At 37.5% G+C, this 26,398-nt stretch overlaps 1 protein-coding gene across 4 annotated transcripts in view; it reads right to left on the bottom strand.

Annotated features, from left to right (window-relative positions):
• Nucleotides 1-26,398, bottom strand: part of LOC131031618 (E3 ubiquitin-protein ligase UPL7) — a 249,054-nt gene that overhangs the window by 94,708 nt on the left and 127,948 nt on the right. For all 4 annotated transcript variants that reach the window (XR_009103067.2, XM_057962785.2, XM_057962784.2 and 1 more), the window contains exons 7-8: nucleotides 16,071-16,349; nucleotides 15,679-15,931 (exon numbers count right to left, since the gene is read on the bottom strand). Coding sequence is in view for 3 of the 4 variants with exons in the window: in XM_057962785.2 (XP_057818768.2) it covers nucleotides 15,679-15,931; nucleotides 16,071-16,349 (532 nt within the window). In the remaining variant the exon portion in view is untranslated. The remainder of the gene's footprint in view (nucleotides 1-15,678; nucleotides 15,932-16,070; nucleotides 16,350-26,398) is intronic.

Genomic DNA, 26,398 nt, shown 5'->3' with positions numbered 1-26,398 from the left:
AACAAATTCAAGGGGAGATAATCATTGCATTATCTTTCAGCTTCATGGAGAAGACAACTCAAACGATGAAGTCTAATAGAATATAAGAGAAAGAAAACATATAGTTGGAGTAAAGAATAAGAATACTATTGTAGCAATAGTGGAAAAATTTTGTTTGATTATGCCTTAAGACAAGAAAAGAAAATGATAGTATGTTACCATATAATGAAGTTAAGTAGAAATAAGTCTTCGAACATGTAGTGTCACAATTAAAACACTTGGTGAAGTGGCCACCAAGGTTCAAATCTCTATTGGGACACTAAGCTCACATGCGTTGTGCTTTCGCTAGGCTGCTGCACTCACAGGTTTGATCAAGTGAAGTGAGGGGATGAGGTGCCTTGTTTATGGCCTCACCAATCCATAGCTTCGGGTCAAAAACGTTTCACGTGGAGTTGGAGGGCGTGTCGTACCAACGTCACCAATCACGTTCCAATGTCACCAGTCACATTAAAAAGTTTACCAGGCATACGCAAAAAAAGAAGTCAAGTAGAAATAATGCTAAGATGATAAAGAGCCTAGAAGACTTGAGACAGTGAGATAAGGAGGAAATTGTGATAAAGATGCTTATAACACTAAACTTGATGAGAGTTTTACAAAAGCGTAATGGGAGGATGAGAACAATCCAAAGAAGACTTTCCCTAAAGAGTATGCTCATATATTTGCATTTGACGTGTTAGTTTTAATTAGGGTGAAGAGCGGATTCCAATTGCCTAAAGGCAACATTGGAATCCGCCCTTAAGGTCTGGGCCCTTTATCTCTTCTAAGGATAACGTGTATCCTTTAGGGCTGGGCCCTTCTCACGCCTCTCTAATAAAACCGACCCTATATCACACGCCACCCTAAGGGAAACGTGTTCCCTCTAATATGGCCGACCCTATATTACAAAAGACACTTCGCTCAAAAGAAAAAGGAATAAAAGAATTGATGTCAAGCCGACCTTAAATAGGTCCCTCGCCTCATATAAATAAAGACCAACTTGACCTCATTTACACATCACATATCTACTCTCATATGCGAATCTGCTCTGAAGAATAGCGAACTTAGTCAGTCATTTGTTGTGCATAAAGCGATTCACACTTGTTGTCAAGGGGTAAAGTGTTCGGTGTGATCATCTCCAGTAAAGGGGTGAACTGCTGTCAAAGGCTAGGCATCAAAAGTGCAGATCGGGTTGCTGTCTGATGGAGACAAGTGTGCAAATATGAGGTGCAGACCTGATAGTGATCTGCCATCTATATCAGCCCTAGTGTGGCCATATCAGACCTCCTAAAGAGATAACTATGTAATCAGAATATTGTCTAAATTCATAATCAGATCTGAGGATCTATTCTTGCTGGGTTTTTCCTCATAAGAGGTTTTCGCAGGGTAATATTGTCTTGTCTCATTTTACATCTATTTTGATTGCTCTCTGTCATTTACTAAGTTGAATAACCTAACAGAAATTAATTCAATTCTAGTTATAAATCTACTTTCTGTTTCTTATTATTAATCTGAAAGTAAAAACTAACATGGTATCAGAGCCCTAGGTTATATATATATATTAACTTTCAGATTTCAGTAGTCTTTTATTTCCAGTTTTCTATTTCATGTTCAGTCAGGACAATGATAGGGTTAAAACTTGAAGATAGGCTCGAAGGGCCACTTAACTTTGCTGCCTGGAAGGTTCACATCCTACTTGCTCGTGAGGAAGATGATCTCCTTCAGTTTGTGCAAGACAAAGAGACAAAGAGATGACTGCACCCACAGATCAAGAAGAACTCAAGCAATTTAAAAGGAATGCCCTCAAAGCCAGAAAACTCATCATTGATTCAGTCAGAGATCACCTTGTTACCTCTATCTCCAAATTCACTACAGCCAGAGAGATATTCAATCATCTAGAAGGTATTTATGAAATCAATAACCTCAGTAGAGCAATTGCATTAAGACAACAATTACTTCACATTAAAATGGCAAAGGAAGATTCAATTATGTCTTACTTCATGAAGATCTCTGAACTAAAGGATCAACTAGGCTCAATTGGTCATAACATAGAAGACAAGGACATTGTCATGATCTCATTGAATGGTCTCCCAGATACATGGGATTCCTTCATTCAATCCATAAGTGGGAGATCTGAATTCCCAACCTTTGATTGTCTTCGGAACGATTGCCTTCATGAGGAATCTCACCTTGCCACGAGGAAAACTCAAGAGTCCTCAAGTGGATGATCAGCATATGCTTGCAACCCAATGCAAGAAAGGTGATAACTGGAAGAAGAATAATCCTAAGAGGCATAGAGAATTCAGACCACCCAGCTCTCAAAATTCTTGGAAGAAGCCAAGAGATCTCTCTCATGTTCGATGTTTTAGATGTGACAAATATGGTCACTATGCTAGAGAATGTCAGAATGAACCCTCGCAAAGGGAAGCCAACCTAAATGAAGTCTCAAAACAAAATGAAGACTTCTTATTTATTTCTGCCTTGTCAAGCAGCATACCATCAGATAGTAACACATGGCTGATTGACAGTGGTGCTTCCAGACACATCACAGGCTATCGTGAGCATCTTTAAGACTTAGTAGAAAAGGATACCAGTCTACATGTGGTAATTGGTGATGATGCTCGATATTTGGTAAGAGGTTCTGGCACTACCTCTTTAAATTTAAATTCTGGTATTTCACTTCATCTTAGTGATATCTTATTTGTTCCTGGAATCAAAAGAAACTTAATCTCTATTTCCGCTCTAGAAGATAAAGGTTATCAAGTAGCATTTTCTAAGGGTAAAGTACTTGCTTGGCCTAAGAAATCTAGTTTTAAATTTGCTCTCATTATTGGAAATAGATATGATAGTTTGTATAAGCTCTCCACTAACCCCGTTCAAGCCCTCATTAATGAGGCCCCTGAATCCTGTGAGCTATGGCATCGAAGGCTTGGACACTTACACTTTCAAGCTCTCTCTTCCCTCGGAAGGATAGTTAAAGGTATGTCTAAACTCAGTCAATTTCATGATAATTCTTGTAAAGGTTGTGCTATGGATAAAAATGTTATAAGTTCTTTTCATAGAAGTGAAAGTAGAGCTAAAGAAAAATTAGAACTTGTTCATTCTGATTTATGTGGACCTATGTCTGTAGCTTCTCCTAGTGGATGTCTCTACTATGTAATCTTCATAGATGATTTCTCTAGGAAAACTTGGATTTATTTCTTAAAGACTAAAGAATCTGATGAAGTCTTAAGTAGATTTAAAGAATTTAAGGCATTGACTGAAAACATTTCTGGTAAAAGAATTAAATGTTTAAGGTCTGACAATGGAGGTGAGTATACCTCTGGCAGTTTTCATGAGTTTTGTGTTGAGTCGGGAATTAAGAGGGAGTTTTGTGTTCCCTACAATCCTCAGCAAAATGGAGTTGCTGAAAGAAAGAATGGGACTATTGTTGAGGCTGCAAAGGCTATGATCCATGACCAAGACTTGCAGACTTTTCTTTGGGCTGAGGCTTCTAGAACAGCAGTATATATTCAGAATAGATGTCCCCACCGTGTTCTAAAGAATATGACTCCTGAAGAAGCCTTCACGGGATCCAAACCTGACATCAGCCACTTGAGAATTTTTGGAAGTCCTGTGTATGTTCATGTGCCTAAAGAAAAGCGAACTAAGTTGGAGCCTTCCGGAAAGAAGGGGATGCTAGTTGGTTACAGTGAATCCTCCAAAGCCTTCAAGATTTACATCCCAGGTCAAAGGTATGTTGAGGTAAGTAGGGATGTTATTTTTGAAGAAGACATTGCATTTAAGAAGTCAAAAGGTTCTCCTGTTATTGATGAGGCTAATGATAATCAAGATATGAATGTTGATACTAACCTTGAGATTCAAAGGGAGTCTATTGTGCCTCCACCTCAAGAAGTGCATGATGATCCACCTGAGCCTATGAATCCCACGGATGTACCTGGTGACATTGTTGTTAGCAAAAAGAGGCCACTTTGGGTGAGAAACACCATTCAAGAAGCTGAAAGATTTGCAGCCCCCAGTGGTACCTTCAGAGAAAGAAAGAGACCTCAAGTATTCTCCAACTATGTCGCATTGATGAGCAATCTCATTGAGTCTGAGCCATGCAATGTTGAAGAAGCCATGAACCATCATGCCTGGAAGTTAGCCATGGATGAAGAATATCAATCAATCATCAAGAATGATGTCTGGGATATTGTGCCTAAACCTAAAGGTAAGTTTGTTGTTTCCTCTAAATGGTTATTTAAAATTATAACATAATGCTAATGGTAGTATTGAGAAATATAAAGCTAGATTTGTAGCTCGTGGTTTTTCTCAAAAGGAAGGCATAAATTATGAAGAAACATTTGCTCCTGTTGCTAGATATACTTCTATTAGAACTATAATAGCCATTGCTGCAGCTACAGTTTGGAAGCTACATCAAATGGATGTTAAGACTGCCTTCCTTAATAGTGTTATTGAAGAAGAAGTTTATATTGAACAACCTGAGGGTTATGAGACTCATGAAAGAGAAACTCATGTTTGCAGATTAAAGAAAGCACTATATGGCCTCAAACAGACCCCTCGAACTTGGTATGAAAGAATTGATACGTACTTGATAAGTTTAGGGTTTTGTAAGAATGATGTTGATTCTAACATTTATTTTAAAGTATCTAATGATGAAATGCTAATTTTGGTTCTATATGTGGATGATTTATTTCTTACTGGTAAAGATGAACTCATTATTAGATGTAAGAAAGAATTAGCTTCCGAATTTGAAATGAAGGATTTAGGTCTAATGCATTATTTTCTAGGTCTAGAAGTATGGCAAAAGATCTAACGAAATTTTATCAAGTCAAGGAAAGTATACTATTGATATTCTGAAAAGATTTAGAATGATGGATTGTAAACCTATGTCTACTCCTATGGAATCTAACTTAAAGAAGTTGAGTGTTTCTGCAGCTAACTCTGATTTTGCAGATCCATCTGAGTACAGACAGTTGATTGGATCACTGATGTATCTAGTTAACACTAGACCAGATATATGCTATGTAGTGAATGCTCTCAGCCAGTTCATGAGCATGCCTAAACATGTTCACCTTGTTGCAGCCAAACACATCCTGAGATACTTGCGAGGCTCAGTTGGCTTTGGGCTGAAGTATCCAATGAAAACTCTAATAACCCTGGAAGGTTACTCAAATGCAGATTGGGCAGGCAGTGTAAAAGACAGGAAAAGTACTTCAGGCATCTGTTTTTGATTAAGTAAAAATAGGTTTTAAGGGACCCGAAACCCAATTACATACGAAAGATATTCAGGAAGGAAACAAAACAAAACAGCTGCAAAAGACTAGCAAAAAAACCAGCAGCAGAGAAAAGGACAGCAAGAGGCCAGCAAGAAATTGACCCCAAGCCCAGCATTACATTAAAGACTCTGCATGGTTTCCTCGGCATTCTGCACCAAGAGCATCATTGCCTTGGCCACTTCCCTCAAGTTGGTGTTTTCCTGAACAATCTGACTCTCTTTCATTTTCGTGTCGTCCTCAGCAGTAGTCTGCCTGGTTCTGCGCCTAGGGGTTCGGTGGGTTAGGCTGGAAGTTGGAGCATCTTCAATAATTACCAGGTTCTTCTCCTGGTTTTTCTTTTCCAGATGATCCACCAGCGCATTCATATTCTGGGAAGAAAGTTTAAGGACTTGGAGGCTGTGGTTCATAAGGCTTTTCAATGCTTTCTCATTACGGGCCATCCGGGCGTTGATGTTGTCTTTGTCCTCCTCCACATGTTCTTTCATGGTTTTAATAACGTCCTCCAAATGTTTCAGGTCGCCTTTTATCAGATCCTTCTCCAGCCAGTCCTCCATTTCCATTTCCTCCTCCGCTTCACTATTTTCCGTCTCCTCGTTCCTGTTTCCCAGAGTCAGACATCTTAATCAGCTTATTGATCTTATCTTCCAGCTCCCTTTGCTTACCCTGCATGCTGGTGATGTTTTCAACAACCCACTTCTGAAAATTGAAGAATTCAAGGGTGCAATTGCGGGCGGTGTCCAGGATGGTATCCGCAGAGTCCTTGCTCTGTTCAGTCTCCTCAGCATTAGGGTTATCACTCTCCTTAGGATTCAGAGCCTCATTCTCACTTTCCGAGCCCTTAGGGTTGGAGTGAAGATTCTCAGACTTTCCCCCTTCCTCCCCTTCACCATAATTCTCCTCCTTGTTAGGCTCCATTTCAGTATCAGTGTCCTTTTCCTTTCCCTCTTCTTCATCACAATGCACATCCTTTTCTTCATGCTTTGTTTCAACCTTCCTTTTTTTATGGGTAGGGGTGTTGGGCTCCCCATTCGAATCAGAATCCTTGCATTTCTCATATATCTGAGCATTGATGATCAAAGGATCATCCTTGGTTGCCCTAGCCTTATCCTTAATATGTTCATAAATAAGCAGAATGAGTCCCTGGTGTGCTAAAGGATAGGAGCTGGGCTTTTTGGCATGGTCAGCAAGGCTCTCGTTTAGAGAGGAGGCTAAATAGAAGGGCAAGGATATTTTAGCCCCATGGCGGAAGTGGTTCAGGATAGCGAAATGATAGTTATAATTTTTTGTAAATCTGCCATCCACAGTCAAACATTCCATTAAAGCCCTAAGAACTTTTTGCCAGAAAGGCTTTACCTGTTGGGGGGTGTAGTATGATACGTTGTCCTTCTTCGCCAGGTTGCCCTTCTCGTCCTCCGTCTTTGGGAAATTTTTGAAAGCCTCGGCGGCAAACTTCCTATCCCTGTAGAATTTAGTCCCCTCCATCTTGAGTCCCGTGACCTCCGCAATCAAATTTTCATCGATTTGCCAAATCTCCCCAAACAGGGTAGCCCTGTTGTTGCTCCAGCTTTTAGCGAAACTGTAAGACACAGAGTTTCTACTACCATGGAGCTTCTCCATATAATCAGTGAATCCATCCCTGTGGAGCCTTCTCCAAACCTTTCTTTCGCTCTTCCAATTCTCACAACCTGAAGGCTCATTCCTCCGCCCATTCTGATTTCCAGGTAAAGATACCCTCTGCTACAATTCTCAATCCACGGATAAAGCTCTGAAAACTTGTTATTTCTAGTTTCCCCGTGTAAAGACTCTTTCGCAGTTTTGAGATTGCTACTCATGTCCACACAAACCTAGCTATTATTACTATTATCTTTCACACACATATGATCTTGGTTATGATGCCGAGAAACACTCGTCATCTGACAGGTAATCCGCCTCCAAAATCTGTCATTGGTACCCGTTCCCCAGAAATAAATCATGAGATTAGCTTGATCCATTGAGGCGATCAAAGTATAGTTGCTCCTTAATCTCCCGTTTGATGTGATTTTCTCCTATGTATTTGACATCCTTCTCCAAATTGACCCCTTCATTGGCAAGGATATCCGCAACCTTATTGCCCTCTCTAAAGGTATGAGTTATAATAATGCTAACATAGTTATTTAGAATATCTTTAGCATTTTTAATTACATTGGCAATATTCCAGGAAACAGAACTAGTACCTTTAAGGGCTTGTATGATGTTTAAAGAGTCCCCTTCGAGCCAAATATTTTTGAATTTGAATTCTTGAGCTAGCTGGAGGCTCTTTAGCATTGCCAGAGCTTCAGCCACATAGTTATTTTGGGTTCCTAAAGGGGAAGCAAAAGCAGCAATGCAAATTCATTGAGCATTTCTAATAACTCCCCCTCCACCAGCCTTTCCAGGGTTCCCTTTAGCCGCCCCATCAAAATTAACCTTTATCCAGTCATAATCAGGAAACCTACATACAATGTTATCTCTCTTCTTCTTATTGTCCGATCTGTAGACCTTATGTATTAGGTTCCATTCAGTAAGGATGTCTTTTTCCATATCATTCATATCTGTAGTAGACCATTGCTGATTATTCTTGTGAGGAATGTTGATGTTCTCCTTTATAGCCCTACATATTTTTTCAAAGACCACCTGAGTATTACACTTAACTTCCCTAAATATCCTATTATTCCTTTCTTTCCAAATGCCCCAGCATATCATGGGCAGGGTCAAAGACCACAGGTTCTTGATGATTTGGCATTTGGTTGGAAAATTCCATTGCCAGATGATATCCTTGATGCTCTTGTTCATGACCCAGTTAATTTTCCATTTTTCCCACACTTTGCACCAAATATCCCAGGTGGAGCAATGGAAAAATAGGTGATCGACTGATTCCCCCTCCTTCTGAGAAATCTCACATCTATTAGGGAATTTGAAACCCCTTCGGATTAAATTGTCAAGAGTAAGGGTGCTATTATGAGAAGCAAGCCAAAAGAAAATGTTGACTCTAGGGATCAGGATGTTGTTCCAAACTTTGCTCCAAATGGGATTGCTGGTTTGAGAGAAAGAGTTTTTATAGGCAGAAGCAACCGTAAATTCACCTTTAGGATCACTTTTCCAGAGGAAAACATCATCATGGCTTTTGTTAGGGGAAAAGGACGGCAACTCCTTCTGGAGAGAGGAAAATCCAGAATGGATGTCATCAAGTCTAACCCACTTATTCTCCTTCCAATAGTCACATACCATAAGCCCAAACCTCCTTTTACACTCTTCAATAATTTGACTGTTGTTTTGATCATAAAGGGCTTCATTCTTCATCCAGGGGTCTTCCCAAAATCTTATTCTGTCACCTTTTCCAAGGACCCATCCAGCCCCATCTTTTGCCACTTTTATGGATTTGGTAATACTATTCCAGATGAAGGATCCAGCAGGGATATCTTCAGAGTTAAGGATCCCTTGGATAGTCTGATTCTGAATGTATTTATCAAACCAAATTTGATTCCAATCTTTCTTAGTGTCATAGGCTCTCCATAACTGCTTGGCAAGGAGAGCTTTGTTAAATGTTTTTATAACTTTAATCCCCAACCCTCCTTTGTTCTTTGGTCTACACACTTTGTCCCAGGCAATCAAAGGTATTCTCTTTTTTTCTTCCACTCCTGATCATAAAAATCTCTTCTGGATTCTTTCCATAGCTTCAGCAAATTTAGCCGGAATACCAAACAGGCTAAGGGCATAAACAAGGAGATTTTGAAGAGTAGCTTGAAGGAGCTGCATTTTCCCAGCCTGAGATAACATTGAGCCTTTCCATCCAGCAAGTCTCTTATTAATTTTATCAATGAGCATATTCCAGAAGGAATTTGGGGGAGCTAACCCTAAAGGAAGGCCCAGATAGGTGGAAGGGAGCATTTCCACTTTGCACCCAATAATGTTAGCAATTTTCTGTTGTCTTGTGACCGGAGTATTGAGGAAGTACATAGCCAATTTGTCCCAATTAACTTGCTGACCAGTAGCCAAAGCATAGGAGTTAAGAGTTGTTTTGAAGGCATCAGCCTCCTTGACTGAAGAATATCCCATGAGGATAGTATCATCAACAAACTGTTGATGAGTGCAAAAAACATTAGCAGACGAAGGTTGAAGACCTTTGATAGTTTTGCTTTGTTTCTTGGGCTTGCAGAAAACAGTCCTTAGTGGCACTAAGTACAGCTGAAGCTAGTTGAAGCTGAGTACATTGCAGCAAGTGTTGCTTCTAGGGAAGTAGTATGGCTTCATAAACTTCTTGTTGGGTTGTTTGGACAACCCTGGAAACCCACAGTTATTCATTGTGATAATCAGAGTTGCATAAAAATGTCAGTCAACCCAATGTTCCATGACAGGTCAAAACATGTGGAACTCATTATCACTTCACTCAGGATATGGTGCAAAGAGGCGCTATTCAGCTGAAATATGTCAATACTAATGATCAGATTGTAGATATCCTTACCAAGCCTCTATCCAAGGTGAAGTTTGTGTACTTCAGAGACAGGCTTGGCATTTCGGAAAATGAAACCTTGGTTGAGAGGGAATCTCAACCTCAGTGATGCATTGTGTTGCATCAACCACCCTCTATGGGCAATGTAAGGTGGTAGTCTTCTCCGGGAGAAGAGTAATTGTTACCATCCTCTGCGGGCAATGTAAAATGGTAGAAAACATCCTCGCCACCCTCTACGGGCAATGTAAGGTGGCCCCAGTCTATGCTTGTGTGCAAGATGGAAGATTTTTGTTATCTAATTCCATTTTATGCTTGTGTGCAAGATGGAAGTTTTTGTTATGTAATTCCATTCTATGCTTGTGTGTAAGATGGAAGTCTACTAGGTTTTGATTATGTAATCCATTCTTTGCTTGTGTGCAAGGTGGAAGATAGTGGTATTTTGATTATATTCTCTTCTCCCTAATTAAGAGGGAGTGTTAGTTTTAATTAGGGTGAAGAGCGGATTCCAATTGCGTAAAGGCAACATTGGAATCCGCCCTTAAGGGCTGGGCCCTTTATCTCTTCTAAGGATAACGTGTATCCTTTAGGGCTGGGCCCTTCTCATGCCACTCTCTAATAAAGCCGACCCTATACCACACACCACCCTAAGGGAAACGTATTCCCTCTGATAGGGCCGACCCTATATTACCAAAGAGACTTCGCTCAAAAGAAAAAGGAATAAAAGAATTGATGTCAAGCCAACCTTAAATAGGCCCCTCGCCTCATATAAATAAAGACCAACTTGACCTCATTTACACATCACATATCTACTCTCTCATATGCGAATCTGCTCTGAAGAATAGCGAACTTATTCAGTCATCTGTTGTGCATAAAGCGATTCACACCTGCTGTCAAGGGGTAAAGCATTAGGTGTGATCATCTCCAGTAAAGGGCCAAACTGTTGTCAAGGGCTAGGCATCAAAAGTGTAGATCGAGTTGCTGTCTGATGGAGACAAGTGTGCAGATCTGAGGTGCAGACCTGATACTGATCTGCCATCTATATCAGCCCTAGTGTGGCCATATCAGACTTCCTAAAGAGATAAGTGTGTAATCAGAATATTGTCTAAATTCATAATCACATATGAGGATCTATTCTTGTTGGGTTTTTCCTCATGAGAGGTTTTCCTAGGGTAATATCATAGTTGAAAAACTCGGACTCGCCACGGACTCGGCAAACCAAAAATTTGGACTCGGACTCGGACTCGTGAAAGACTCGCGAAAGACTCGGCAAACCAAAAATTTGGACTCGGACTCGGACTCGTGAAAGACTCGCGAAAGACTCGGCCAAAAAAAACCGTAGTTTTACAAAAAAACATAAAGAAACTAATGCATTTAGAGAACATAAGAGCCATAATTGAAACATTACACATGTCATATGATCAACAAACGCACAATATTTGAAATTTCATCATTCATACTGATAGTTTCAGACTTTCAACTCTAAAATGTATAATACCAAGATTTCTTCAATGCTAATTATGTTGTTATATGGAGCCTAATCAGACTCGGAGGTTAAATTTTCCCTACTTCCATCAGCACAGTTTCCCCCTATATTTTTTGATGGGGGTTTGGGGGCAGCGCCCCCAAGTTGGGGTCAAGGTGCATCGCCCCTTGCGGGGTCAAGGGGCTCACGATACAGGGCGGGGTCAAGGGGCAGCGCCCCGCGAGGCCAAAAATACTTTTATTCTATGTTGCACGGGTACCCGTACCCAACCCCCTAGAACGCGTACCGGAGACTGGTACGCGTCTCCTGTACAGGAGACCTGTCAAGAGACGTCTCTACACATAGGAGACTCCACATCAACGAACCCTCACGTCTCCACCCTAAATAACACGCACAAAAGTCAAAAAGTTTGACGCGATGCATTGGCAGAAGCAAAAACCACCAACATGAAACCCATTTTCAGACATTTGTATGACATTTTGGTTTGACTCATTTCACATTTGTGTACTTAAACTTCAAAGTGAATGTTAATTCTTGTTTTGAAAGTTCAATGTCATTATATTTTCAGATTTTCTATAAATTATTAAATTATATTTTAAAAAAATTTGGCGTCTCCAAGTACCCCCATCTCCTATTTTGAAAAAATAGGCGTACCGGTACCGGTACCAGTCTCCGAGTATCTCCATACCCATGCAACCTTGCTTTTATTATTTTATAAAGGCATCGGATGTTATTTTTCTATTGGCCCACATCCAATTAGGGTTACCCCTTAACCCCCCAAAAAGTCAAAAAGGGAGGGAGTTACGCCAAATGAAGGCAAAAAAAATGAGAAAAAACTCATTTTTAAAGCTTGCCTGATGGTTTTTCTGGGTCGCGCGAGTCCATCCGAAAGACTCGCAAGTCCGTGCAAAAGACTCGCGAGTCTTTCAAATGGACTCGCTGGGACTCGCCTCGCGAGTCCTTGGCGAGTCCACGAGTTTTTAAACTATCTGTAATATTGTCTTGTCTCATTTTACATCTATTTTGATTGCTCTCTGTCATTTACTAAGTTGAATAACCTAACAGAAATTAATTCAATTCTAGTTATAAATCTATTTTTTGTTTCTTATTATTAATTTGAAAGTAAAAACTAACATGACGTTTTTACTCAAACACACAAGAATGGTTATGTTCAATTTAACGTATAAAGGAGTTCCTACTAATGTAATAATGCCATAGAAAACGGGGTGACCCATGTATCACAATGGTTAAAACACTTGCTTGGCAAAACTACTACCAAGGTTCAAATCCCTGCTGGGTCGCTAGGCTCGTAGACTTGGTACTTTCATTGGGCTGGTGTGCTTGCAGATTTAAACAGCAATAGTGTTCGGCACCTTAAAAAGTGCCCCTTACCCAACAGCAAAAAAAATTTATGCCATAGAAAATATGGACGGAAGAATAACGAACATCCCTTTACCATCCATGCAAAAGGGGGAGAGTTATAGAAAGAGGAAGAAATATAGAAAGGGAGAGTTATAAGGAAAAGGAGAATGATGCTGCTGATGTCAAGAGGAAGTGTCACAGAGAGAGGGAGTTTTCTTTGTGAAAGTACTAGGACATCCCTTTGCCATTGATGTCAAAGGGGGAGAGTTACAAAAAGGGGGAGGAGAAAGGGAGAGCATTATGTTCAAGCTACATTCACAAACGGTTTGATAGAAAGGTTGACATAAATGTCAAAGGGGGAAATTGTTGGAATTATTGTCATTAATGTCAAAGCATTTGTTTGCTAGCATATTGTATGCAAGGGAGATTGTTAGATCTAGTCGTTGATGTAGAAAATGTATGAGGGAGATTCCTGGATGAGATTGTTATTGATGTCAAGGAGTTCATAGATTGAAGATTGTTAATGAACCAAAAAGTTGCCATAATTGTCATTGATCTCAAATGAGATCTATGTCAAAGATCTCTCAAGGAAATCGGCAAAGGCAAATATAAATATATATCAATCGCCCTTGTAAGTGGTTAAGGACTGATGTATATGACAGCAGTTAATAAGTTAATATCGCAGTGACTACATCTAATAAAGAGCAGCCTTGTGTGAAGAAAGGTATATAAAATCAAGACAGACATTTTAATTTAACGCTGGCCGACCTTTGATATATGTCCAAAGAATAAAAATAATATCACCCAAGTCAAGTAATAAATATTAATAAGACAACAATCAAGCATTAAAAGGCAGTGATTGGTATTTGAATTAAGGCAAGTTTGTAAACAAAGAACGTCCATTTAAACGGATATCTCTTATTCAAAGAGATGTGTGCCATCATTTAAATATGTGGACATAAAGAATACATTGAAAAATGAGTGTGTGGAGAGTTAAAAAAGGAATATCTTATATACACATTAAAGAATAGTGAAGAATAATGTGTGAAGATAAATAAGAGGAAGGTGTGTTAAAGGAATAAAAGTATATATCATACTTAAAATTTGCAGATCTGCAAATGAGAAAATAAAAAGATCATCAAAAGAGTTTATAGCAGATTTCTAAGAATATGTACATGCAGATTTAAAGAAAAGTAAATGCAGATTTGAAAGGGAATGAAGTGCGGAGGATTAAAAAGAAAAATCAGTCAAACACTCAAAGAGAGCAAGTGAGGAGTAAATAAAGATACAGATCATTCAAATGATAATGCATTTATGAGTGAGTATAAAAGACATCGATAGAAGAAATAATGACAGATTATCTATTAAAGAATATCATTCAAGCATGTGTAATCATACAAGTACTTTATGATTAATGAGATATTGTGGAGTGATTAAAAGGATGAAAGATGAAGATATCCATCATCCATTGAAGAAGCAACGTCTTCAAGGTGGAACTTTGTTGTGGAAGTTGGTGCTTCCTAATGGAGAGATTGGTTTCTCTCACTAAGTTTGTGCTTAGCTGTGGGGGTTGGTGCCTACAAATTGAGAGGAATTGCGTCTCCTGTGGGTTTATGCCCACAAAGTTTGTTAGACAAGTTTATATAAGCAATATTTTGTCATGATTTTCTCCCTTAATCCACGTATATCTTGTGTTCTTGTGTTGTGTAATTGTTGCATCTTATGTGAATGATATTGTGCAATTAATATGCTTTGTTTGAAAAAGTAAAAGTTTGTTATTATACTGATTCACACCCTCCCTGTCTCAGTATAATCATGTGCTTTTCAAATATCATTCCTTGAAATATGCCCAACAGCTGGCTTTTGACTCTGCCATGTTTGGCAAAAACAGCTATAACAGTCAAATATTTTCGAACTTTTTTGCAAAGCAACCCAAGTATAGAGATGCATAAGCATATTTGTTGGTGTAGATTCATGCTTTATTCCTTTTTTAAGCTCCCTAAGCATTTCATTATGGTGTAGAAGCTCATACTTGTACAGTACTGAAGATAAAATGATATCTACAAAAGAATTCAGTTCAATGTATAAAATGATTAAAAGGTTCTCCCAATCAGAGCATAGATGAAACCGCTTGGTAGTGTCTTCCAAAACAACAATTAAGTTTTGAATACAGCATTCAAATTCTAGACAAAACTTAGACACTCTACATCCTTCTTGCAATGAACATCAACCAGTCATCTAAACCTCCAGATTAATATTGGAATACTTCCATAATTGCTTCATGCTTGTACAATCTCTCTGATGAAGCTCTCTCTACCAATAGATGGTGCCCAGAAGAGGAGATAGGGCTCCCTCTCTAGTGAGGAGTGAGGTAGCCGCTTCACCTCATTATAGCCAGTAGTTATAGTAGACCTGCCTCCAATCCCGTTCCTCTCTAAGGCCCCCTCCTACCCCTTGGTGAATGTCTTTGCATTCTTTTGTTGGGCTAAAGAGAAAGGACTCCTCAAAAAGCCCTAGGAATCCCATACATATGTCGAAGAACTATTGCATTATGTTGCACTCATATCTTTGATTTAACTTTTTAAGTGAGAACATTAGAATCTTTTATCCTCACTTTTAGAAAAGCAAAGTTGCAATTGCACAAACATTCGATAAAAGTTGTCAGGATAAATGTTGTCTTTATACCTAATTCCACCCTTTCCTAACTTTAACTCTCTGATATTAAAATTTTGTTGTTAATATCTTGTCTGCACATGCAAGTCCACACTGTACACTAATTTGTCAAATGAAAATTTCTGTGCAAGATGTCCATTTTTGCAGCAGTCAAGATAAATAAGAATTTCATATATTTCATGAAAAATGCAAGGACTGTACTTGGAATTTCAGGATCTTCTACAATTAAAAATGCAATAAGGTTTTCTGCATAGATATTGGAAGTTTATAATATTGATGATCACAATACTGGTAAAAGACAGGATACATATTGATGATTCAATGTCATTGTAATCATAATAAAGATATTAACCTAAATATGCCATCACATGTTTGCTTATGAAGATAAAAGAAGCTACCTTCAGGTACATAAGATTCCGGTGCAGCTCAGGATCAAGACCAGAAAGCTCATCAAGGAAGCTATATCGACCAAGTAGCTTTCGCACAAAAACATGAGAGAAACAATAATCCAGTAAAATGCCTTCATATAAAGCTTTACCTACAACTCTTCCAAGAAACTCAATCATTTGCACTCCATTTCCAAGGAGTCGGGCTGGTGGATGTGGAAAAAGCAATCTCTCATCCGTTAAAGTTTGCAAGAAAAGCCCATAACTGCAACAAGTTTTAGGAATCAAATTGAAATAGGATTTTCCCATAGCAACAAAATATTATGCATCATAAGAGTAAATGCATTAAACAATATTAAACTAATATATGACACCCTTGAATTCGTCAATTGAATACAACTCACCGCGGATCAAAAGCTGCCTTTGCCAAATCTGTCAAAAATTCCTTGAACAGACCTCCATAATCCAATCCTGCCTCTGGGAGGCCACACTCGTTGACAAAAGAAACATTAATACAAGATTTTAGTTTTGACCCGAGCAAATTTAACTGGTTAAATCCATCCTCCACTATGTGGTCTCGACGCACTGCTATTTCAATAGATCCTGGTCCAGGTCCAGCAACCTCGCCCATCATTCTTCGAGATGCTTTATCTGCCTTAACAAACTCACGGAACATCTGAACCCTGCAAAACCCAATACAAATGTGAATGTATCACAATGTTTTCCAATGCAAATTTCAACTAAATAACTATGATATCAGTAGATTAGTAGAATGTTGTTTCTGATTTAAGTGATAGTTGCATAATGGTTCTCAACAAATTGAACCTCCATTCCCCTTTTTACATTTTGCTTGAATTTCTCTTTTATCTCTCTATTTTTGAAGAAGGTTCGACAAAATAAAATAAGCATACCATGGGGAAACATCCCTGGACATAGTGTGATGTTTTTGACATTTGAAATGCCTTGAGGACAAGGGCTTGCATAGGAAATGTCTCCTTGCTGTTCCCCCAGAATGTAAAATACTGGGGTCATCCCCTTGTATTTCAGCCTATGTTGAAGATGTCATGTTGTCCACATCTGTTGACATCTCAGGGACTTCAGAACATCAAAGGGACTTAAGGGGGTCCCTCAGCTGTCTCGAGGACATCTGGATTTCCCCAAACAATAGACTTGTCCTTTTAAAAAGCAAAGAAAAAATTAAACAATGCACTTCAATTTTTTTGTTTTCTTTTTATTATATATATAAAATAAACTGAAAATGAAATTAAAAAAAATTAAAAGAAAACAACTTCAAAAAAAACATATTTTATTTTTCTTTATATATATAAAAAGCAAAATAAAATACAGTACAAAACCTTTGTCACCAGAACTTTGAAGTGTGTATTAGTTGTTTACATGCCATTACAGAAATCTGGAAAACATGCCCCATTTGCCTATCACAAAGATTGACTAAACACTTACAGCCAGATGTAATCTGTAAAGTACAACAAATCAATGATCATAGGTTGAGACTTGGACTCAGTAACTTGTGTTTTGAATCAGAGTCAGACTCAGTGGAGAAACCTGCCAAAACTTGGTAATTTTTTGTGTTTGTCACACACAAACACCACCTACCACTCCACTTTCACTATCTTCCAAAATTCATTCTACTTTTTCATCTACTTTTCTTATCTACCACTCACATCTACCAGTACCTCCATCTACCACTCACATCTACTGGTAATTTTCATATATCCCTTGGCCTTTAAATGTTATAAATAGAGGTCTTGTGAGCTCATTTGAGGCATCGGATGTTGTATGAAATTAGTCTTGTAAAAGTTAGATCGGGTGCTTGAGTAAATAATATTGTGAGATCGGGTGTTAGAGTCTGAATATCAAGTCTATATATATATATATATATATATATATATATATATATATAGTCTCGCCTTGTCATTCTTGGCCAAGTCTGCCAGTCTCAGCGGCACTCGCCAAGCCCAACTCAGACTAAGATCCACAAATCCTTGCTAGGACTCTACAAGTCTCAACATACTGCAACAAATGCAACCTAGTATTAGCTGTCAAATGCAACACATTTCAATTTTCTGTCTTTGCAGGATATACCAATAAGTAACAGAAAGTATGTATCTGCTATGCTGGAAGCACCAAGAAATCTCTATTCTAGCTTGGTAAATCAAACAAATAAATTTCCCTAGAAGCATGAATAGAAGGGTTTAATTTAATGAGTTATTTCCTATGATGTGATAACTCACAATTTCTAATAAAATGGCAACATGAAGAGAGAAAACACCAAACATGAGGCAAGAATATATGTAACATATATCCTATCAAGGCCCACAATGTAGATAATCATCCTACAACTAGATCTAACATTTTGAATAAGTGATATTGTTAGTGAGATGACCCACCTTCCCGCAACCAATGTGTACTCAAATATCCTTTCAGCTGATCTTTGAGCTTGAGAGTGCTGAAGGCTTGGTTTAATTTTGGCCTCAATAGCTTAGAATACAAATATTAGCTTTATTAGCAACCAGATATAACAATGAAAATTCTCTGGAATCATCAACCAATCAAAGATAAAAATTCTAGACTTTAATTCTTGAAATTTAAAATGTCTGGAAACAAAATATGTAATAAAGTAAGGCATTCTAACCATAGTTTTAAAACTCGTGGACTCGCCACGGACTCGCAAGTCCATGGGAGCCACGAGTCGACTCGCCAAGGACTCGCGAGGCGAGTCCTAGCGAGTCCATCTGAAAGACTTGCGAGTCTTTTGCAAGGACTCGCGTGAGTCCTTTGCACGGACTCGCGAGTCTTTCAGATGGACTCGCACAACCCAGAAAAAAAGTCATGCAAGCTTTAAAATTGAGTTTTTTTAAAAAATTTTGCCTTCATTTGGCATTACTGAGGGAGTGAAAAATAAAAGAAAAATAACACCCGATGCCTTTATAAAATAATAAAAGTATTTTTGGCCTCGCGGGGCGCTGCCCCCAAACCCCCGTCGAAAAATATAGGGGGAAATTGCGCCGATGGAAGTAGGGAAAATTTAACCTCTGAGTCTGATTAGGCTTCATATAAAAGCATAATTAGCATTGAAGAAATCTTGGTATTATACATTTTAGAGTTGAAAGTTTGAAACTATGAGTATGTGACATGTGTAATGTTCCAATAATGGCTCTTATGTTCTCTAAATGCATTAATTTCTTTATGTTTTTTTGTAAAACTACGGTTTTTTTTTTTGCCGAGTCTTTCATGAGTCCGAGTCTGAGTCCAAATGTTTGGTTTGCCGAGTCCGTGGCGAGTCCGAGTTTTTCAACTATAATTCTAACCATATATAAGAGCTAGAAGAGTCTCTGCAAAATCACATATATCAACTAGGCAAGTCAACAAAATGGATCTTTTAGGCCCAACTCTGTGCAACAAGACACTGCAGAGACTCGGCCAACACACAACAAGACAGTGCCCATTAGAACACTTTTTAATCTTTTGACATTATGAATTAAGGGAAGAAGCAAATAGCACCCTAGGGCAAGGTTTTTCTACTTTCAATTGGTTACTGCAATTTTTTATCGACTCTCCAGTGTGGGCAATGGTGTAAAGCTGATTTTCGTGTCTTGAGCATTTTTCTCAGTCACAAATGGCCAATCATGAACATTCATTTTTTGCCAATTATCACTGCAGGAATCATGTTTGCAGTAGTTGTAACTCAAATAAAACATTTATTTTGCAATTTGGGTATTCTAAGGTGTGAGCATTTTTGTTGCCCTTCCTTTTCTCAATTTTTATATACCCTACTTCTTTTCCAGTTTTTCCATGTCCTATCTTTCATAACTATGTCCAAAAATGGTGAACAAGAGGAGATCTAGCATGGGTTCACTACAAGTAACCCAACTATCGTCACAAACTCATACATCGGAGCATAAAGTTTACTAGATAAACAATCTAACGTAAAAGTTTGGGCCACACTATAAGGCTTTATCCTGAAGTTTGACCAAGGTACTGACAGAAAAAAATGAATATTTGGAGACCTCTCAAGAAAGATTAAAAGATATGAAATGCAATAGAGATTGGGGATATTTCTTCTTCTGAACCACAGCCTATGTAACTCAGATGAAACTGATGGCTTATATCCACCACTACTAGTTCATCTCTAGTTTGCAATCATATTTTGTCTTTCCTACTACTCCTGAGCAATGGCACTTAACTGTCACTTGAAAGTGCCAGTTCAAATTGTGCCCAGCATGAACAAAACACTAGCACAAGCAATTATTTATTTTATCCAGACCTGCAATTCAATGTGCCACAATCTCCAAATTGGCAAGCAACACTTGAAATGTGACACCATTAATTATTTAATGTCAGATTCAAAAGCCCTACTTTTCATGATATTCAAGGCATGGATGGATAACTGGTGGGCAACTTAATTAAAGAGAAACATACAATCACACATTGCAAAACTATGTATATTGCATGGAACAACAGAAGCAAAAGAGCACTAGTAAATTTTCTTGTCTGTTATATCAACAGTAATGTAAAAAGCCTCTTTGCTCACAAAATGGAAATTAGAAAGGATGTCCATATCACTAGATAAAGTTCTAATATCTAATCTAGGAAGTATTACAATCTTCGATGTGTTCTTATTGTCTTTCAAATTTTATTTATTTCTTATTAAAAAACTAAAAGTCAAACAATTACATAAATATGTTTCCACTTCTAGGTGTATGATGAGAGGATCATGGCATTGAGACACCTGAACTTCAAAAGTTTGCTAGTTCAATTTTGAGACACCCATGTTGTGCTGTAGGGAATGAGCACAACTTAAGGAAAATGATAAAGAAATTATCAATGAAATCAAAATTAATAAATATAGATGACAAAATTAAGAGACTAAAGGATAGTGTTCCCAAGGGTGAATCCCTGGGCTTTTTGGGGGTTTTGTAATGTCCCATTTTAGGAACAATGCAATATAACCACAAAATGCAATACTATGATACCACTTGTAATGTCCCCTTATTTAAACACTTCTGAAATGGGGGCAATTATCTATCAATTATCAATTGCAAGAGACTTCTTTCCTTGTGAAAACTTAAAGAATCAATTGCAAGAGATTTCTTTCCTTCAAATCTATAGTTACTATGAATTATGATTAACAGTATCGCTTATGAGGTTTAAAACCATATAATTGATAGGATATGACAATATTATTCAAAAGAACCATGTAGAGACTAAATTCTAGATCAATGCTATATCTGATATGACCTTAGGAATTATGCACAGTTATGATATTCCAATCTGCAATAAGATATATATATGTGTGTGTGTGTGTGTGTGTGTACATACATGTGTGTACACACACACACACACACACACACACACACACATATATATATGTGTGTGTGTGTGTGTGTGTGTGTGTGTGTGTGTATATGTGTGCATACATGTGTATACATGTGTATATACATACATACATACATACATACATATATGTATATGTATATGTATATCAAGGTTGCACGGGTACAAGGGTACTTGGAGACTTTGGAGACTGGTGCTGGTACTGGTACGACTATTTTTTCAAAATAGGAGATGTGGGTACTTGGAGACGCCAATTTCTTTTAAATATAATTTAATAATTTATAGAAATTTTGAAAATATAATGACATTGAACATTAAATATAATATAATAATTTAGTAATGGCTGTTGCAACGTTTTAAGAAATCCTTGTGACCTGCATTTGTTTTGAGCATTGTTTTTCTTCCGTTTGTACTACATTTTGATTATTTTGTTGCCTGTTTTTTTTTTGTTTTTTTACATTTTAAGGTTTCTTTTTTTTTGTTTGGCTTGGAGACGGTGGGAGACGGGCGGATACGTTAGTGGGAAGTCTCCTCTCTATGGAAACGTTTCCAATTAAGTTTCCGGTGCGGGATACGCGTCCGAGTCTCTGGTACGAGTACCCATGCAACCTTGATGTATATGTATATGTATATGTATATGTATATGTATATGTATATGTGTGTGTGTGTGTAGAGATATTGCTTTTCCTGATATATCAATAGGAATTATGCAATGGACCTCTTCCACTGACGATAACAATGCTGATATCAAGAGCTGTGATTGATATTAACCCTTCGATTCATTAATCAATTTCCACTTATTGCTAGTAATAATACTTGCTGTATCTGATATGTCAACATCACTTATGGTGATGTGTTTTGTTCCTGATCTAATTGGTCCATGGATTGTTGTATAAGATGCAACCCAACCAAGTATTGAGGAGTGATGCATAAAGAAATAAGATTTCATGATGCACACAATGGTGAAGCTAGAAGCCACATGCAGCTTGACCACACATCATGAAAATTACTTTTAGCAAGTGTATAATGGCCAACACTTCACTTTGATTCAAGGAATGGGTTATGAAATTCGATACACGTTAGAGAGTTGGAAAACCCTTTAAGAGGAAATTCATGCCAATTGACCATCTCAAACACAAAAACTATTGGACTTCATCAATCCGATGAAAGTTTGTATAATGCATTAGTGTAAATACATTGTGGTTGCCATAACATATCTGAGCAAGTTGACTAAAGAAAGAGCCCAACAAAATAACAATGCACATACAACCCAGTTCATCAACAAGCAAGTAGTTACTATATTTATAATTCCAAAGGGGGGCACTTCATTAATCATGTGATCAACATGATGACAAGGGGCCCTTTCTACAATGTACTACCCATGAGCCAACAACAAAGCTAAGGCAACAAATAAAGTTTTATTGCAATGTTTTATAAGTCATGGAAGAACAAAGGTATGGATTGGGAGCAGCACTTGCATTTAGTACTATAACATATCAAGCTATGTAAAAAGTGACCATTGGGCATACACCAATCTAGTACATATACGGTCTAGAAGTAATAGTGCCAAAGGAGTACATCTTAGCGAGCCTAAGGATCGTAGTCAAAAAATAGACTTGAGAATGAATTGAGATTACATGAAAGACTCTAAAGCTCAATCAATTGGATGAATGGATAATAATGTCACAATATCCAACTAAAGTAATGCAAAGGAGAAGTTAAGTGTTGATGTTGTTGTTGTGGCCACCAAGGTTGAAACTCCCACCGGGGCATTGTGATCACAAGCTTGTGCCTCCACAAATCCAATGTGCTCGTGGGTTTGACCCTCGGTATTGATGCTGCTAGCATTCATGCCAGGTGACTTAGCAAGCATTCATGTTTGAGCAGTCGTTCATGCCTGTGCTCCATTCCCTCGTTAGGTTGTTGTGCTCATGCTCACAAGTTTGGATTGTTGTGCATTCATGCCAGGGATGAGGCCCCCTGATTGTGGCTTCACCTGGTTATGAGCCAAGCTAAAAAACCTTGTCATCAATCAAAAAAATACAAAAAATGATAAGAAAATAATCTTGGCATGTTCTTGGTACTTTGGCTTCAACCTTTTAAAATTCAAGAGTTAATGAATAACAATTTGGTTAGCCTAGAAAACTTAGATGGGACTAGTGTAAAAGAAGCAATGAATGGTTCTAAGTTCAAAATATAGTGTCATAGTACCAAGGAAATTTACATTATTACAAAATGGGGACCACAAAGTACTTTTTAATCTTGAATATTGTTAGGAATCTTAGGATAGATATAATCGCAAATCGGGTGCAGAAAATTGGTAAAGAGACAAAACAAGATTGGGATACCAATGGCAAAGAGATGTGAAGATCATACGGTTATACTGAGAGGGGACACGGGGAGGGGGGAGGGGGGAGGGGGGATGAATCAATATGACAACAAATTTTACCAATTTAACTTTATTAATCACAATAGCATTATTCACTAACTTTCAACACTCATGAACATAAGAACACAATACACAATGTTTTACAAACCCAAATGGGAGAAAACCACAACAAATCAATGCTTTTATATAATTCTTCTTTTACAATGTTTGTAGGCACCAACCCACTGGAAGCACCAACTCCCACTTCTGAATTTGTAGGCACCAACCCATTGGAAGCACCAACCCCCACAACTGAGCACCAACTCAGAAAGAGACATCAATCTCTTATTTGATAGGCACCAACCTACGAATTCTTTAATAGAGGATATTGTTCTCCCTTCCTCACAAATCTGATTACAACTTCCTTTCACAAATCTGCTCTAAACACAAATCTGATCCAAATTCAAATATCAATCTTCCTTCCTATTCTGATTTCTATCATGCACACTTGTCTTTCATAAATCTGATCTAATCCTTCTCAATATCTTTCTTAATTTTATCACTTAAGTATATCAATACTTTTCTTCACAAATCTGCTCATATTTTTTCATAGATTACACATACTTCTTTCTAGAACAAATCAGAATTACACTTCATATTTCTCTATCTTTATTTCTGCTCAAAATCTTCTCATAGCTATCTGCAACCTTCCTTTAATATAGATCTTCAAAACGATTCCATACACAACACACTCCACACACTTGCGTATATCTTCTCCTAAATCTCATACAATGTCTTCATTTACAGCCTTCCTATAATCTGGTATAGAAAATAATTGTCTTCAAAAACATATACACAGGCACCCACTATCTCTCATACTTCTCCTTTTTATATGTTAACATCACACTCTATCTCTTCTTTAGTGCATAAGCTTTTTTCTTCTTATTATTCACAACTCACACACTCTTCAAATTCAAATGTCATTTATACCTTCATGTTTCTATTAAAAGATACCTCTTTGAATGGTCACACCTTTTGTATTTTGTTCACACACTTTTTATTTACTAAGCGCTGCAACCTTTTCTCAATCACACTTTATTATTAGTTTGTTTGAACTTGCACTTTTTCACCAAGTCAATCGCTGCAAACTACACCTTTTCATTAATGTGATGTAATCTTTAATAATTAATTACTAATATTTAGATCGTTGTATTCAGGTAATTATTCCTCATTTACTGTCGCTGCCATAGCACATTCAAATCGCTTCTTATTAACTGTCTTTGTCTCCTTCATTAGCTTTGCTGTAGAAATAAATCGCTGCCTTCTTGTGACTATACAAGTCACTTCCTTATTATCCTTCTACGTAGGATGACTTCTGTCTTTTAGTGGGGGCTATAGCATAAGGAGTGGGCCCCTTTATTTTTATTTCTTTTACATGTCTTTTCTCTTCGTTTTTTGTCTTATGTTTTATTTTGTGTTGTCTTATTCCTATGTGCTACTTTGTCTTCTATGGTTTTTCTTTTGACTGCTGTCTTAAATTTATCACCAGCAAATCCCAATCAATGTTTTATAGTGTTGGTTTGTATTAATACTTGGGGACTAAATTTGGCTTGTCTTTTCTAACTAATCACTCCTCCAATTGCTGCTGTTATCAAAATCTTAATCCATTGCTGCTCTTAAAGCTTTCTTAAACTTTAAACAAGGCTGCTCTCAACCTTTTTACCTGCATCTCAGTAATTTCTGTAGCTGCAATCAAATCTTAAATGCACAAAGATTTTGTCATTATCTGGTTCCTTATCTTGATTGCTTTCTTTAAAGTATCTTCTCCTGATGGTAAGTAGTCTTTCAATCAGATATACCTCATTTTTCAGTTGACATTGATGGCATGTAATCCAATAATCTCGATTCTCAACTAAACATCTTTGATGTCAATTTGCTCTAACAATCTTATCCATACTTTTTGACATTAATGACAAGAACAAATCCCTTTGACAAAAATGACAATATTTCAACCAAGATGATGACAGCTAGAGACAAAAAAATATTTGATAGACCTATAAACTAAACGGATATGGATGGTTAGAATTGAAATTAGAATTTTCTAGACCTAGATAATTGAAAGCAATGAATGAATAAAGAACTTGTACTTAGCAAAAAGGGCAAATGGAGAAAAGAATGGAGGTCGATAGCCATCAAAGAAAATGCAATTATGCTTGGAGAACCTCTAAAGAAAAAAGTGCTTGCAAATGTAATCAAACTAAGGTAGAAAGACCTAATTCACTCAACTACACACCTTAGACATCACACTTTTTTCACAAAATGGGTTGGCATATGGCCATTCAAAACACAAATTTAAAAGTGGTGCAAAGTGCAATGGGGCACAGAGATAAAACTCAAATCATTATAATGTAATTATCAAATTTCTCGAAAGACGCACTACTTTTCATTAAAAGAATGCATCTGTAGATTACCCTTAGATTCTAAATCTTGCCAACAACTTCCAAATCAGAAAATTTTCTATTGTCCTGCCTTCAATTAGTTGTCTGCATGGATATAAATATTGTTTAATTCAACAACCCTTCAAAAAAAATATGCACCATCCTCTTTAAATCTCCAAGTCAAGATTACGTTGCTTGGTCCACAATCTACTGCTTTCTGATTAAGCCAATGGTACTAGCAGTTACAGTAGCTTGTCCTGTGGCTAAGCCCGCAGTTCCAGTGGTTAAAGTAGCTTAACATCTACTACAATATAGTTCATTTTTCTCCCTATTTAATGAACTAAAAATGCCTTTCATGAGCTGTATACACATAGTTATTTCTCTATATAACACATGTTTGTTATGTGGGGGCCATAAAAGAACACATTGGAAATTTAATTTAAAAATGACTACAGAAATGCAGATACATCTAATTAATTTAAGAAAAAATTGACCTTTATACATCAGACATAGAAAAATACAGGGGTGCAAACTTGTTATTAAGGCTGAAAGGTAAGCACAGGAACAACAG

This window comes from Cryptomeria japonica, chromosome 2 (assembly GCF_030272615.1).
Source record: "Cryptomeria japonica chromosome 2, Sugi_1.0, whole genome shotgun sequence".
NCBI lineage: Eukaryota > Viridiplantae > Streptophyta > Pinopsida > Cupressales > Cupressaceae > Cryptomeria > Cryptomeria japonica.
Note: the sequence above shows the minus strand (reverse complement) of the source record. Positions and strands in the feature narration are given on the sequence as shown.